This window comes from Microtus ochrogaster, chromosome 4 (assembly GCF_000317375.1).
Source record: "Microtus ochrogaster isolate Prairie Vole_2 chromosome 4, MicOch1.0, whole genome shotgun sequence".
In the NCBI taxonomy this organism is placed as follows: Eukaryota; Metazoa; Chordata; class Mammalia; order Rodentia; family Cricetidae; genus Microtus; species Microtus ochrogaster.
The window spans coordinates 41,445,668-41,461,394 of NC_022011.1; the positions used below are offsets into that span (position 1 = coordinate 41,445,668).

The 15,727-nt window shown below is 39.5% G+C and overlaps 1 protein-coding gene across 1 annotated transcript in view; it reads right to left on the reverse strand.

Annotated features, from left to right (window-relative positions):
• Positions 1-15,727, reverse strand: part of Cntrl (centriolin) — an 85,266-nt gene that overhangs the window by 50,261 nt on the left and 19,278 nt on the right. Inside the window, exons 8-13 of the mRNA XM_013346058.2 lie at positions 13,003-13,122; positions 11,748-11,970; positions 9,679-9,788; positions 7,928-8,122; positions 4,025-4,178; positions 2,682-2,902 (exon numbers count right to left, since the gene is read on the reverse strand). Coding sequence (XP_013201512.1) covers positions 2,682-2,902; positions 4,025-4,178; positions 7,928-8,122; positions 9,679-9,788; positions 11,748-11,970; positions 13,003-13,122 — 1,023 coding nt within the window. The remainder of the gene's footprint in view (positions 1-2,681; positions 2,903-4,024; positions 4,179-7,927; positions 8,123-9,678; positions 9,789-11,747; positions 11,971-13,002; positions 13,123-15,727) is intronic.

The window sequence follows — 15,727 nt, forward strand, 5'->3', positions numbered from 1 at the left end:
TTGTTAAAAAAAAATTCAGACTTTCTGTCTCATGTCAGGAGCCATCTGGTATGGGACAGAAAGAAGAAAGAATTTAGGAAAAAAATTTTACTCATCTCCATGCCTATTTTGTCTATATTGTATATTTCATTGAATATATGTCCATATGAATAATGTTTCAGCTTTCCACAATGAACAGTAGATTTTCCTGCAGTAATATTTGATGTTCCAGGAAGAAGATGGGGTCCCATAACAATGCCTACACCTAGTTGATATGACATCACAATGCTGATAGTGCTACTCTAAGACCGGTTTTTGGGTACCAACTGCTGAAATGGTTCACCTTGTTACAATGTTCTGGCCAGAACTCGAAATAAGAACTTTAGAAAAACCTATCGACTACTCAGAGACCATTTGCAATTACACAAGACAGTAATCTTGAAACTTAACCATCAGTTTACTTTTACAGGATCCCATAGAAAGGACATTGCTCCCATGACAGCTGGAAACAATTCTAGAAGACAACATCCCCTCTCCCAACAAAGTTTGTCCTCAAGGTTAGGTACACCATTTAGGGGTTGATTATTAGTTGGGGGTTGGGATGGAAATTAAGTAGACCTAGAGATCTCCTTGAAAAATAAGGGGGATGTTGAATGGGATAATAGGTAAATTAGTGTGAAGTTACTCACACTAATAATAGTGAGTAATAGAGTGAATACTTGTGAGCTATTATTTATGGACAATTTACATTGGTACAGATTCTTGCATTTTGTATAAGTTCATATTATATTTGTTATACTGAATATGCTCCTAATTCTCTTTACAATATTTATATACCTATGCAGTTATTTTATCACAGTATATGCATGCATGTTTCTATATCTGTTTAAGACATTTTGTATATTGATATTTTTAGGATAAATTTATCATACTGCATTATATATTTTTACCTCTGATCAAGACATTTATATTGTTTATATTTTAAGATCATTGTCCTCATTCACTGCACAGTTGTTTAAAGATTGTTTAATATTCTGTATGAAGTCTTAGTCTTTATGTTATATAGGCATTATATATAATAGGCATACTATTAAGTATTATAGGTCAATAGTCATTCATGTTTGTCATACTTATATCAGACTAATTAGGTTCTTTAGATACATAGAGATTGTATTCTACATAGATAGATAATCTTCAACCACTTCAAAGATCTGTAGAGCATGGCATTTAAATAACTTAGGGTTCTGCTGATGTGAGACACGATTGCTCCTGGCAGCACTGATCTATTTCTGAGACAATGTTGAGCACCAAAGACACTCCACTCAGATCTTCTTTTCCTCTTGGCACAACTGGCCTTTGGGCAAGGAACTGACCATGCACTGACAACTGGCAAAGTGCATGGCATCTGGACTGAACAAGCAGGATAGGATACAGGAAAAAAAAGATTGCCAAACCTTGCTAAGACAAGGTAAGATGGTTCTGAAAATTTCCTCCCTCTGAAAATGGTCTGTCAGTTATTCTAGGCCTTAGCCAAAGTTGGTTGCTTCAATATTGAAAATGAAAGTTTGGGTGATTACTCAGGCAGCCAATTGTCTCTGTCATCTACTGCACATTTTGGGAGCTGCTTGATTGCACTTCCTGCCTACTCAAGTAATATTATCTCCCTTCTCAGGCCTTCGATGGGGTTGAAGATTAGATAGTAGTAGTTACTTTTCTCTTACGATCCAGCTAAGCCATTTCGAATACAAGACTCCTTAGGATAGAATGTTTATTAAAACATTTAGCATATATTCCTTGCTTAATATTGTTCATGCTGTTTGTAATTCTAATTTTGTATGGTAAAATAGTGTATATAGTTTTGTTATTTTGGGTTTGGAACTCTCTCATTTAGACAAAAGCAGGAGGTAATAGGAAACCTCCTTCAGCCAATGACCTTTAAGAGGCTGAACCAGGTTGGGGCATGACTTTTGGATAGCCAGAGAAAGCTGCTGGCCCACCCAGCTCTCTCTCTTGTTTCCACGCTCCACACCTTGAGGTTGGGCCCTCGTTCCTGTTCCATGAGTTTTTTCCTTACAATAAAGAATGGATCTTAGAATACACTTTTGGAGTTAGCCTGGGATTATCTGACTCACAATTTCCCTCATTGGACACGTTCAGCTTCAGAGATCCATCTGCCTCTGCCTCACAAGTGCTAGGATTAAGGGTGTGCCCCACCCCCATCTGACTATAGTAAGATTTTATCTGAAAAAGGTTACTAAAACAGCAAAGGGAAATCCTCAAAGTGATGAGGATGGGCAACAAATGAAAGCTAGAATTTACAACCTTATGTCTATTAGCTGTAAAATGATGTTAGTTACCAAGTAACAACAGTAAGATGAACCATGTTCTTCCTGTAATTTTACTGAATAAACCCAACATAAACATTTCATACAATACTTTTAGTAGATACAACTTATTGATCTTTAGTTATTTGGCAATCTTTAGGGAAAAGGAACAAAGCTAAAATAAACTGTCTGAGTAAAGGAAAAATAATGCTTCCAAATATGCAGAATATGAAGCAGTAGTTGTCATCGTCCTCACCTTTAAAGGACACAAACCAAATAGCCACTAACGCTTTTGTGACTTACAGTGGCACTGTTCCAAGCTAAATTTTGACAGCATTTATTTCTTGGTTCAAACAAACAGACAGAAAGAAATCATACCTTTCTCATATTTTCTGCATCCATGGCAACTATTTCCAGTTCATCCCTCTCCTGCCTGACGTCTGTCAGTCTCTGCAGCAATGTCTCCTTCTCATCCCGGAGCTTCCTACACTCCTTCTGGGCCTGAGCTGCCTGGTCTTTGATGGTCCCCAGGTACTCTTGCAACCCACTGATGACACCTTCTAAATCCTTCTTCAGAGCTTCATTTGCAGCTATCTGGCCTATGCAAGATGAAAATAAAGAGATAATATGTATTTTAGAAGTACTTTGTCTCCTTAGTGATTAGCTAAGTGAAATTCTAAGTTTCTTATTTACTTTATCTTTCAAGACAGAATAATTTATTTCTTATAATATAGGAATATTTTGCAGATATACAATAAGATAAGCATGACAGATATTTCCAGAATGCCTAATGCTATAAAATTTTAATCTCGGCTAAAGTAATAAAAAGGTATAATAAAACTATGAGTTCTTACTGGACAAACAAATCAAGACCACAATATATAAGACTAACACCAGTCTCAGACTGGACACACAAAACAAGACCACGATCTATAACACTAACACCACTCTCAGACTGGCAGCAGAATATACAGCCTGAAGGGTTTAAAAAAAGGTATCATGGAAATTGGAGAAATGGCCCATCAGTTATGAGCAACTGGCTGCTTGTCACAGCAGCTCACACATGGCTGTAACTTTAGCCCCAGGGGAACCGACGCTGTCTTCTACATTCCATGGGCACTGCATGCACAAGTATACAGACATATTTGCAGGCAAAACATCCATGCACATACATTTTTACTAAGTATTTTAGGTGTATGCTGATACATGCTATTTGCAGATACTTTATGAAGACTGCATGGAAAACTTCTCTCAACAACTAATTATCGAGACAGTAACCAGTTTAAGATGACACACAGGATGGCAATCAGGGAATGGAATATTGATTTACACTGAGCTCAGGCTCTCATTAATACACCACTATTCTAAAATGTTCCCTTCTAAAAGTACCTTGAAAATGTGGGCCCAGACTTCTTCCTTTCTGTAACCAAATGAGTCTCCTACATAAACGGGCTCTGAAAGGATTTTATGCCATAGAAGATAATCAATGACCAAGCTCTTCCTGATCATACTGACTTCTTGCCCATTGTCATCAATGTAACAGACCACAATAATACAAAATACTTTAAATTTTATTAGACATTCTGGATAATCTCAGCAAAACTTCCCCATCAAGTACTAGTGCTGAGACCTGGACTGTATCCAGGCAAGTCCTAGACAGTCTCTCTAGTAACTGCAGCCAGCACTGAGACTGTTCCGTTAAATCACACTTCAGTTCTCACCGTCAGTAAGCTGTTGTTCAAGATCCTTGATCTCTTCAGTCTCCTTAGCAATCCTAGACAGAATCTCATCCAGGCGGCTCTCGAGATGTGTGTATTGCTTGTTCATAATGTCAAGCTGCTGTTCTTTACCCCTTTTCTGAGCTTTCATATGGGACTGAATTTAGGGGGAAAAAATGAATACAACCCAAGTTTTTAAAACTCTTAAAAATAACAATCTTTAGCAATGTTTAAAAGGAAGAATAGAAAATGTTACAATTCCATCTGCTCTGAGTTAGGCCCTGTACGATTTTCATGTAAGTAGTTCCTGTTAAAACCCCAGAATGGCTTGAAATAAGATGAGAAAACAGAACTGATCAGGGAGTGTAAGCCATTCGTTCAAGGTCACAACTGCTAGGTCTTACAGAAAACTTCAGTGTTATATGCACAGCATTAAAATGTCTTTTAAAAAGGATTCCTGAACCCTAGCTATATTGAAAAACAGTATATTTAGAGGAAGCATCCAAAAGTACATTCCAAAATATAAATAAGTGTTATATCTGTGTACAAGGACTCTAAGAGATTTTACTTAAGGTTTCTATATTTACAAAATTTTGGGGTGTGGAGTTTTATTACTGATAACTAATGCCTTTTTAATGTGAAAAATACATTTATATGTACTTTAGAAGGTTTTTGGGGAAATGGAGACTTGTGATAAACAAACTCTCAGAATTCCCATTTGCTTTCTATCTCCTATCCGACATTTGTTTTTAGATACAATAAACTGGGGGTGGTAAGGGTAGTCAGAGACCACTATCCCAGCAAGTATTCAATGCAGGACCCACAGGCCCACACCCTCTTGTTCCTGACAATATGGCATTAGCCAGTTACTGCTAACTGAAGATAATGGATTATCTCCCCCCTCAGGTGTGCTGGGGAAAACAGAGAACCAATTATCTTGTCTAACCTTTCATTTCACAAATATAAGCCCAAGTCACAGATCAATCAAACATCGTGACTGGATCTCCTTAGGCAAAAGTTCACATACACTGTAATTCCCGAGAGAAATTTTGCCTTCCCACTCATTCCACCCTTCCCAACAGGTTCAGAGCACTAGAACAAATAACTGAGGGAGAACTCGTCAGAACAGTCAGGGCCTGAACAACAAACACTAAAATGCCCTCCGTTGGAGAGGTCTTCTTTCAAATGGAGAACAAATGACTGGCAACACCACTGTCACCATCAGCTATTATTTTACCAGGGATAAATTTAATGGGATATTCAAATCTCACCTTTCCCTACACCCCCCAAATCTCTGGACACTCAGTTACTGCAGATAAGAGTTTACATCCTAACTGTACTACTCCCTAGACTTGGGTGGCTCAAGGATGAACAAAACCCCTACTATACTTATATCTTAACCAACAACTCTTAAAATTCCCCGTTAAAAGTGCACTGCAACCTCTACATGCAGGGCAAACATGTGGTTCAAGATGTGCATGCTGGGCAGTAAACACAGCAGACCCTGCGGTTTCCTGCTCAGTGGAGCTCACAAAAGAGTTACTGTGAAAACAGGAACTTACAGATCTGGCCCCTCCTCCTTCCAAGCCCTTTCTCTGTACACAGAGGAATGACCATACCTTAACTTCGAATCTGTTCTGTTTACAGCTGAGACGTGGAGAACAAAAATAGTGGACGGAAAGCTAAGCTCGCCTTCAGATCCATGTGTCTTTCCCACTCTGACAGCCACATCTTTGCAAGAGCCTCTGTGCCTAAGTAACCCTCCCAGCGCCAAAACCAGCGTGAGTGACAGCGGAGCTAGTCCAGTCACCAGCAGGCTCCGTGAACAGGCCCCACCCCCAACTTTAAATCAAAACACAGGAAGCTCCCGAGGGCCAATCACGCCCAGAGGCTGAAAGATCACTAGGCTAATTCCCTCTAGGAAAGCAGCACAGATTTTTATTGTTTGCCCAGTGATAACTGTTCCTCTAGCTGGGAAAACTGTTCCTTTAGTTGGTTACTAAAATAGGACTCGATTTTTAAATGCCATTTTCTCTTTTGAAACCTAATGAAATGTACTTTTATAAAACATCTGACTAGGCTTGGTTCCGAGCTAAGATTTTATTTTTCATTTTTTATCTTTAATTTTGGATTTTAATCCTTTTGTGAGGAAAGGGTTGTTGTAGTAGTTTAGTGATCAGAGGTAGATAATTTAGTTTTCCAGGTCACATTTCTACCCTCTGCAAAGTGAGAGCTTGAGATGAGGTGAACTGAGAATGCCATGCTCTGGTGTGTGTCTGTTGGGGGGGGGGGGGCAGGGCTTGTGTGCCTTACTCCTGAGCAGATGGGTTCTAGCTGCCCTCAAGACTTAAGCCACCATTCCTGAGTGTCTAGCCTCTCCTCTGTGATACTCCACAGAAACACAGTGAAAGTAAATTCCCCTTCAGCTCAGGAAGTCACGTCATTTGCTGAAGCAATTGGACTCGGGACCATCAGGCTGCTTCCTTCTGCTTCCCAGGGGATAGTTTTCTATTGTTAGGACAACCCTTACACAGATGCATGACTCTTAATACATAATGTAAAAAAGCAAAATACTACTGACTATTATACATCATGATACTTACAATATACATTATAGTACTTAAAAACCTCTGAGTTTTCTTCTAACAAAAATTTTCGAAAACAACCAAGACTTTTAGGGCTTGGGAGATTGGCCTATGAGCATGTGAAGCTGAACTCGAACACCCAGCACTTGAGTAAGGCAGGCACGGCACAAGGCCATACCCCGCCCCCACCCTCCGGGGCAGGACAATCTCTGAAGCTCACTGGCCAGCCTAGCTGAATTACTTAGCTCCAGATTCAGTAAGAGATCCTGTCTTAAAAATGAAAGGATGAACAAATAAATTAATACTTGAATAAGACAGAAAACAAATGAGGCTGAAAACTGAGAATGACTTCTGGCCTCCACATACATACAACATGCACGCACACAAATGTGCATGTTTACTACATATGCATGCATACACACAATTAAAAATAATACTTTCAGTGAGAATACTAAGTCTTAGCTTTTTTTTTTTTGAAGTATTTTAAGCCTATAAGGTAATCCTTTGTCAAAACTACCTGGCCTCTAGTCCTAGATGCGGCCTCTGCGCCCTGGCACACAGGCGGGAAACTGGCGTGTTTAAAGAGTGACCTGTCTGTCAAATACTTAAAGCAGCTCTAGTGCACTGCTCTGCCACACTAAAGTTTATTCCTGCTAGTCCAGACATCTTACATGTTTCTTAATTTATAATTCAAACTGCAACAAGAAAACATGAAGGAAATAGTTTTGCCTATTTCAGAATAGTGGCTAAAATAGAGCCATTAGTAAGATTTTTAGGGTATTGACTGACAAAACCAAGAGTCGGACTCTACCATTCAGACATCTGACTTCACAACTTAGAATGACAAACTCCAGAGAGATGTTTTATTTTAAGGATAAAATGAACAGAAACATCAGTTTTTGTAGAATATTTGCATCAAGAATTAAAAAGGTACAAAAGACCTCTGCCCCTGCTTCAGCACTTCCTGCCTTTAAGGAGAAAAAAAATTACAGGGCACTTTGAATCAAGTCTCTCTTGCTCTAAAATACAATGAAATTCAACCACTGCCCCCCCAAAAAGTGCTTTCATTTATTGAAAACCACTCTTTCAAGACTTTTAGGTTGTTTTGTTTTGGATGTAAATATTTCATATGAATACATAGCCTCTATTTGTATCTAATTACATATACATATATAAATTATACACACACATGACTTAACTCTTAGTGTATCAAACTAAGAGACTAGAACGGGTTCTGCCATTAAAAATGTTAAGACACGTACTACCGACACACAGAATCTTCAGTCTCCATAGAACAAGTCAAGATTTCGTATTTACTCACGTGCTTTGGGTCTTTGGAGTCCAGGCTCTCTATGGCTACTTGCAGGTTGTTGATGTCCTCCTGCTTTTCGGCAGTTTCTTTCCTTTGCTTTTCCATTTGCATTTCTAGATCCAGAGCCTCCTGGCGTAATTTGTTTAGCAGTTGTATTCTACCACTCAACTGTTTGAGAAGAAGGTCCTTCTCTGCTTCTGAAATCTAATCCTCCCCAAACCCCAGCATGTAATTAACAAAGGCGAGCAACAACAATTTATAAGCTAATGCCTATAATCTTAAAAAATACTCTATGTTATAGAAACATGCAAAATAAGAGATGTAGGTGTGGTGGGCTGAATGAAAACGGTTCCCACGGGCTCATATATTTGAATACTTGATTTCCAGCTGTTTGGGAAGAATAAATGTTTGGCATTGCTGGAGGACAGGTACTACTGGGGACAGGCTCTGAGGTTTCAAAAGAACAAGCCATTCCTAGTTAGATCACTCTGCCTTGTGTTGTATCTCAAGATACCATCTCATCTCCCAGCTACTGCTCCAGTACCACGCCTGACTGCCTACTGTCACAAAGGTCATGGACTCTCTAACCCTCTGGAACAGTGGGCCCCTAAATTAAACAATTAATCAATCAATTTTGGTTTTTCAAAAGAGGGTTTCTCTGTGTAACAGTTCTGGATGTCCTGGAACTCACTCTGTAGACCAGGCTGCCCTCAGACGCACAGGGACCTGCCTGCCTCTCCACCAAGTACTGAAGGTGTGCACCACCACCACCAATCTTTAAGGTAGCGATTTAAACAACTGTAGCAATGCTTTTCAGATGTGTAGTGCTGACTGAGGATAATGGTCTACACATTTAGTCCCAGCACTTGGAAAGAGGATGCAGGAATAAGCAGTTCAAAGTTATCCTCAGCTATATAGCAATTTCCAGGCCATCCTGGGCTACGTGAGACCTTGTATCAAAAAAAAAAAATCCAAAATACATTTAAAAAAATTTTAACCTATGCAATTACAACATGGATTTGAACTGCATGAAATACTTTGGCAACTGCTGAAAGTAGTTTTCGGTTGTCACCCCCTCGCCCCCCCCCAACACATACCTTGTGTCTGACAATCTTCATGCCATAGCAGACATGTTCTTTGGTTCTTAAACTAAGTCCCAGGTGAAGAGGCTTAGTTAGAAGAGATGAGTCAAGAAGTAACACGTATAGGAGACCAGATAGATCTTCTTGTGTGATTTTTTAAATATCTGTTTTTACTATTTTTATTATGTGTGTATCTGCATGTGGGTTTGTGCATGTGAGGGCAGATGCCTGTGGAGCCCAGAAAAGTTGGATCCCTCTGGAGCTGGAGTTATAGCAGTTGTGAGCTGCCTAACATGGGTACTGGGAACCAAACTCTGGTCCTCTGGAAGAGTAGATCTTAACTGCTGACCCATCTCTCAGCCCCATCTGGTGTCAAATTTAAGTAATTTATTTCTACACATTTTGTGAAATGTTAATAGGATGTCATCATGAATGAAATACTTCCATTATATTTGACTCTAAAAGTATCCAACAATTCATTTCAAAGTGATTTAATATGACTATATATCCCTGGCTGGTCTGGAAGTCACTCTGTAGACCAGGCTTGCCTTGACTAACAGAGATCTTCCTGCCTCTGCGCCCTGAGTGCTGGGATTAATGGCATGCACCACTATTGCAATTCTACAGAAAGGAAGCAAAATCGCATTAAAAATTATTTTTAGTTAAGCTTTCACATACCTTTTTTTGTTGTATAGCTTCTTCCAGTTGCTGAAATTCTTGAGTAGCCAGTAATATTTTCTGTTCTGCTGTTTCTATATCATGGTGTAGTTCTGACAGTCGAATTTGTGCTGAAATTTAAAACAATTCTAATATACACACATGAGAAAAATGCTGACTTCTAAGATTTTTTACTACATTTTCTGTGCAACGAACACCACCCTAGTTAAGTTGTTCCACTGAAGAAATGTATTACTTACAATAGCTTCCATCTCTATTCAGCGCTGTTCTACAAAACTATAATTGATCCTTTTATTTGTATAATTCTTAACATGAAAAGGACTTGACTTCTCTTACCACTGTGAACTGCTTTAAGAGGACTTCACTGCAAAGTAGGTACTTTACATGTCACCAGGATACTAACTATAGCACCACGACCATCCCCTTTGTTAAAGATGGAACTCAATTTCAAGAAGTTCACCATTTGGAGCTGGGCATGGTGGCACATGTGTTTAATCCCAGCATTTAGGCAGAGAAGGTGATCTCTGTGAGTCTGAGGCCAGCCTGATTTACAGAGTGAGTTCCAGCACAGCCAGAACAATAGAGAGATCCTGTCTCAGAAAAAAACAAAAACTGAAACAAAAGCAGTTTGCTCTGGGAGGGCTGGAGCTGGACTTGAGGAAGAGCACTTGCACAGTGTGCACAAGGCCCTAGGCTTGTTTCCCAGCACCAATGAATATGATGGAAGAAAAGGGAAGTAACACAAAGAAATTAAGACAAACAGAAACTTCCCTCTGGAGGGGGCCTCAAATCAGTTACTACTTTCTACCACAGACTTCATTTTGCCTTTTTCCTTTTCTCACACTTCATCTTCTCACAAAACCCCCTGTGCCCATGTCTCATTTACTTCTGCTTTCTCCTGCCAAAGCTTTCCATAAAATACACATAAAAAAGAAATCAGTGTCCACCTTGCCACCTATGCAAGGATGTGCTAACCATCGGATTGATGGGAGCCCCACAGTGGATCACAAGTCCATCGTGCGGCTCCACTGTGGGGCAAGGTGCCCAGACTCCAGTCACACCCACATCTCCACATCCACACAGCCAGTGAGCTAACACTGGCAGAGTACCTTCAGTACCTCTTGGCTTAACTTCTTCCTGTACTGGTTTGCCAGGCGCGGCAAGACCCCTTGAATTAAGACTGGGAATGCACACTACTGTTGGAAGAGTCAGAGGCCAGCCTGAGGGTGAAGCCTGAGAGTGCTCTGCTTCAACTTATTGGAAGGGTTTTGTCTTCATGCTTCACTTGCTTCAGTGACTATTAACTACACCTCTAAATGAGTGCCTGTTGGCAGGATGTGATTTATACCCTCCCCCACCCCTCCACCCCCGCCAGACAGGGTTTCACCGTGCAGTATCTTTGGCTGAAATAGAGATTCGTCTGTCTCTGCCTCCCAAGTGCCGTGATTAAAGAGGTGCACCACCACCGCCTGACTGTTATTGTTGTAAGATTGATTCCTTGAACATGTTGCCACCAGTTACTGTCAGAAACCTGATTCTCCACCACAACAGGAATCATTTAAAAAGCAGGCTCATTAATCAGTACCTAGGTTTTATATGTATCATTTAAACCATAAGTAGTATCAATGAGGAGGGGAGGAAGTGGAAATTTTGAATAGTATTAATATAATAAAGAAAAGAAAGAAGTCTATCCAGTTAGAACAGAAAAAAAAGTTATGATAAGCCGGGTGGTGAGGGCACACGCCTTTAACCCCAGCACTTGGGAGAGAGAGGGAGGCAGATCTCTGTGAGTTTGAGGTCAGCCTGGTCTACAGAGTGAGTTCCAGGATAGCTAGGACTACACAGAGAAACCCTGCCTCAAAACAAAACCAAAACAAAAAAATTATAAGATAAAATCAACTTATATATCCAGTTATTTTGGCTGTCTGCCTGTATTAAGCCTGTATACATTACTTTTTGCAGTGATGGACACTGAACCAAAAGACTTGGGCATGCCCGGCAAATGCTCCACATGGGACCACATCCCCAGTCTCATACTTTTTAAGAATTTAAGAATAACTTTGTTTAACCTGCACTTATGTTTTTTCCTGTGTCTTCCAATTGCACATCCGGTGAGGCATGAACTTCCAGGGGCGTGTGCTTGTGTCTAAGCTCTCCTCCAGGCACCATCTTCTGGATCTGAACAGCCTGGGCATCGCTGACAATGAATGTCTCAGTGGCAAACATGTTTCTCTTGTATCTGGATTTGCCAATGTAAGGGCTTTCATCTGGGGATTTGTCAATTTCAGCATACTAAAAGCAAGCATAGCAATAGATCTATGGATTAAGAAGCAACTTCCAGTCAAATGACATTGTTCATCTTATTAGTGGTAAACACATCATACAATTAGTCATATTAATATTATAGTCTAGAATCTAAAAGATTTAATGCTACTCTTTATCTTCTTTTCATATAGCAAAAAGGAACTAGAACTAAAAATGGTCTCACAAGGACTCTTGCTTCTACTGGCACATAAGCTTAGATTAGCTGACTAAAGACTACTCACAGCTATATGACTGCTTAATATTGTTTAATCTTCCAGTCAAAAGCCCATGTGTGTTATGTTGTTTCCTGACCAATATAAGTAAGAGTTCAATCTAATACATATTAATTTAAAATTTTAAAACCTAAACAACACATGATACTGTTGGAATTACTAGTCATTTGGCGGTTCCTTGATTCTATGGTGTTTTTACTAATAACGGCTGCCGAACACTGACTCTAGAGAGCAGTGAACAAGCCAGCTAGGAGGCTGCCACTCAGGTGCTGAAGCACTTCTGTTAAAAGTTTGGATTTAATTGATCCGCCTCAGATAACAGATGGTTAAGACAACTGTTTTCAATTATAGATGTGGCTCTCAGCAAGGATCTCCTGGGAACTTTTATCTTTTTAGAACATTACTTTATTTAACTCCCTGAGCCAAGCTCACACACTCAACCAAAATACAGTTTACTTTGGTGATATCCTTTTATCAAGAGAATGGAGTGAGATTGGAGAGCTGGCTCAGCAGGTAAAGGTACTTGTAGCAACGGCACCTGCCGCCAAGCCTGACCACTTGAGTTCAATCTCTGGGAACCACACAGTGGAAGCAAAGAAATGACTCCCCAAAATTGTCTAACCTTGAAATATATGCCCTCTCCTATACATACAAATACAAATACAATTTTTTTTTAAAAAAATGGAGCAATTAATGGTAAAATCCCTTTAATGTTCCTATCACATGTCTTCCTCCTACATCCTCCAATCCTGGCTTTAATTTTAGATTGCTAAAAATATAAACTTACCTCTGATGGATAATAATTTAGTGGCTCAAACTTAGCATCAATTTTATAAAAGGCCAGTTCCTGCTCCAGCGCATACTGCTTTTGACATGCTCGAGTTAGTTCCACTGTTTTCTGTCTTAGCTATTGGTCAACATGAGATGAATCAGTTATCAGTGAGTTTCAGAAGACCTTTGAAGTTTGCATTCTATTTCAGGGTATAGTGAGTCAAGATTTAAAAAGCAACTTAGGTTGTTCATCTAAACAGGAAAATAAATATCAGTCATTTTGTAGTACATGCTTCCTGGTTTCCCAATTATTAGTACTAATTTATTGAATGTAACTCTTTCCTTACTCTTTGATTTTAATGATTGCTTCAATTCACTGAGAGACATTTTACAGAGGAGGAGAAAGATCGGCTCTAATCAATAAATCTTAGCTGTGAGCGTGTGTGTTGGGGGGGTCTCACTATGTCTGCCAGCCTCTTGAGCATGAGGGTTATAGACATGTGCCTCCATGCCAGGCCAGAACATTACTCTTTGTAGCAGAGAGGTAAGGAATGTAAATAAGTTCAATCAGATGCAAATATGTGGTATTAGTAATTTTTAATATAGTAACTTTACTCTAATTACAACTTTTTGGTTACACTTGGATATTCTGGAGCTGGGAGGAAAATGTAAAGATAATCTAATTTTCTGAATTTACAGATGCAGAAGTTGAGTTCCAGATTGCTGAACTGCCTTGTCACAGGTTACCTGACTATCAAACTAATCCTTTGAGTTCATTTTAAAGGTCAACTAAGTAATTTTTTTCTTTTTCATTTCTTTTTTTGGGGGGATGGGGAGTCTGAGAGTTGATTTCAAACAGAAAAGCATGCAGAAATATTTCACGAGTATCAAAATACAAATTCAAAAGAAGATAGCATATGCACAAACATTTTACAAGGGCGGGAAATGAAAACCGTGCATGAGTGAGCATGCAGTCACCTCCTGAATACCCATCAAAAGGAGCAGCACTGACCTGAGCACTCAGAGGGGGTGACCTACATCTGCAACCCCACCCAGGCTCCACAACTCCATTCCAAGGTGATAAAGCTGCTCAGAGAGGCTAGTCAACCTGCCTAACTGAGCAACTGGTTGAAAGGCAGTGTGCACATCTGTGTAACCTGGTTTTAAGTCTAACATTTTGTCCCATGCTGCCTTCCTTCAGTGTCCTCTTGCAGGCTGTCTAACACATTGCCCTTATTTAGGTTTCTACTGAACGCTCAAAAGACGGAGTCTCAAAGATACAATTTACAATCAACAGCCTCAACTTATGTTTAGGTTTCTCCCCCCAAAGCAAAGCCAAAACAAGGGCAAACACTACTGGAAGCAGAGAACATGTTTGGACTATTTTCCAAAATAACATTTATTTTCAAAATATTTTTGTGCTTTTCATAGCTCTGGACTTAGATGATGATAAGTCCTCAGCAAACATCTTTTGGAAGAAGTGCATAAATGAGAGCAACACGGGAGCCAAGGGAAGTATGCGAGTAGCATATTGGCTATGGGTAATCAAGAGATGACTGCAGGAACAACACACAAATCTCCTTTCACATTCAAATTTCCTCTCCTATATACAGTCATTTACAACATATTACACAAACACATTCCCAAAGAGACAAACCAGTTTCAAGACTTAAAATGGAAACAAGCATATTAATACAAGTTATCATGCAAGACCACAGAAAACAGTGTGCAGTTCAGTCTTGAAGGAACTACCTTAAAGAAGAATAAAAGACTCAGCAGAAAAAGGCCTGCAAGAAATCAAGATAAGGGCTAAGAGAAGAAGCAAACAGAAGCACATTACCTAGAGAACACTGGAGAGAGCTAGGCTCTGTTGCCACTAGTATTTTTACATTGATGATTCACCACCGAAGGATACAGCTATCAGGACTGGTGATGACACATGGCATCACTGAGTATAAGTTTACCACCCTGTATTACTTGGTACTTGAAGTTATTTTCCCATTTAGAACCTTACTAAATTCTCACAAGGCCATGATGGTGGCCGGACAAGAAAACGTTCCATTTAAACAATAAGAACACTGAAAGGTAAGAGTTAAATAGCTTGCAAAACAACAAAGAGGAAGTTGGGTTAGTATTTCCAGATGGTGGGCACAGGGTCCGCTACAATTTAAATAGATGCCCAAAGACTTAATCCAACACAGTTTTTCTTTTATAAAGGAACTAGTTTAGTGCATGAACAACTGCTTAATAAAATTGCAAATCATTATACAATTGGAGCGATATTATCATCACATATCCTGCAAGAGACAAAGGGAAATATAAGCTCTCCAAATAAGACCTTTCTCCTTTTAAATATATAGTAGTACTTTCGGAGAACAAAAAGAGGCAAAATAATGAAATGGGTAATTTAAAAAGGAAAGACAAATGATCAATAAATGCATATATAATATTCACTCCTCCAGCAGTTAGAAAAATATAAAAATAAAACTGACAAGATTCCTTTTTTTTTTTTCTCTCCTGTAAGTTCACAATAATAAACCAAGCTGGACCCTTTTACTTACTGCTGTGGAAAACACAAATTAGTAATAAGCTTTTTTTTAAGTGGACACCAACATTTATCAAAAATATTTAATTGTGCCGGGCGACGGTGGCGCACGCCTTTAATCCCAGCACTCGGGAGGCAGAGGCAGGCGGATCTCTGTGAGTTCGAGGCCAGCCTGGTCTACAAGAGCTAGTTCCAG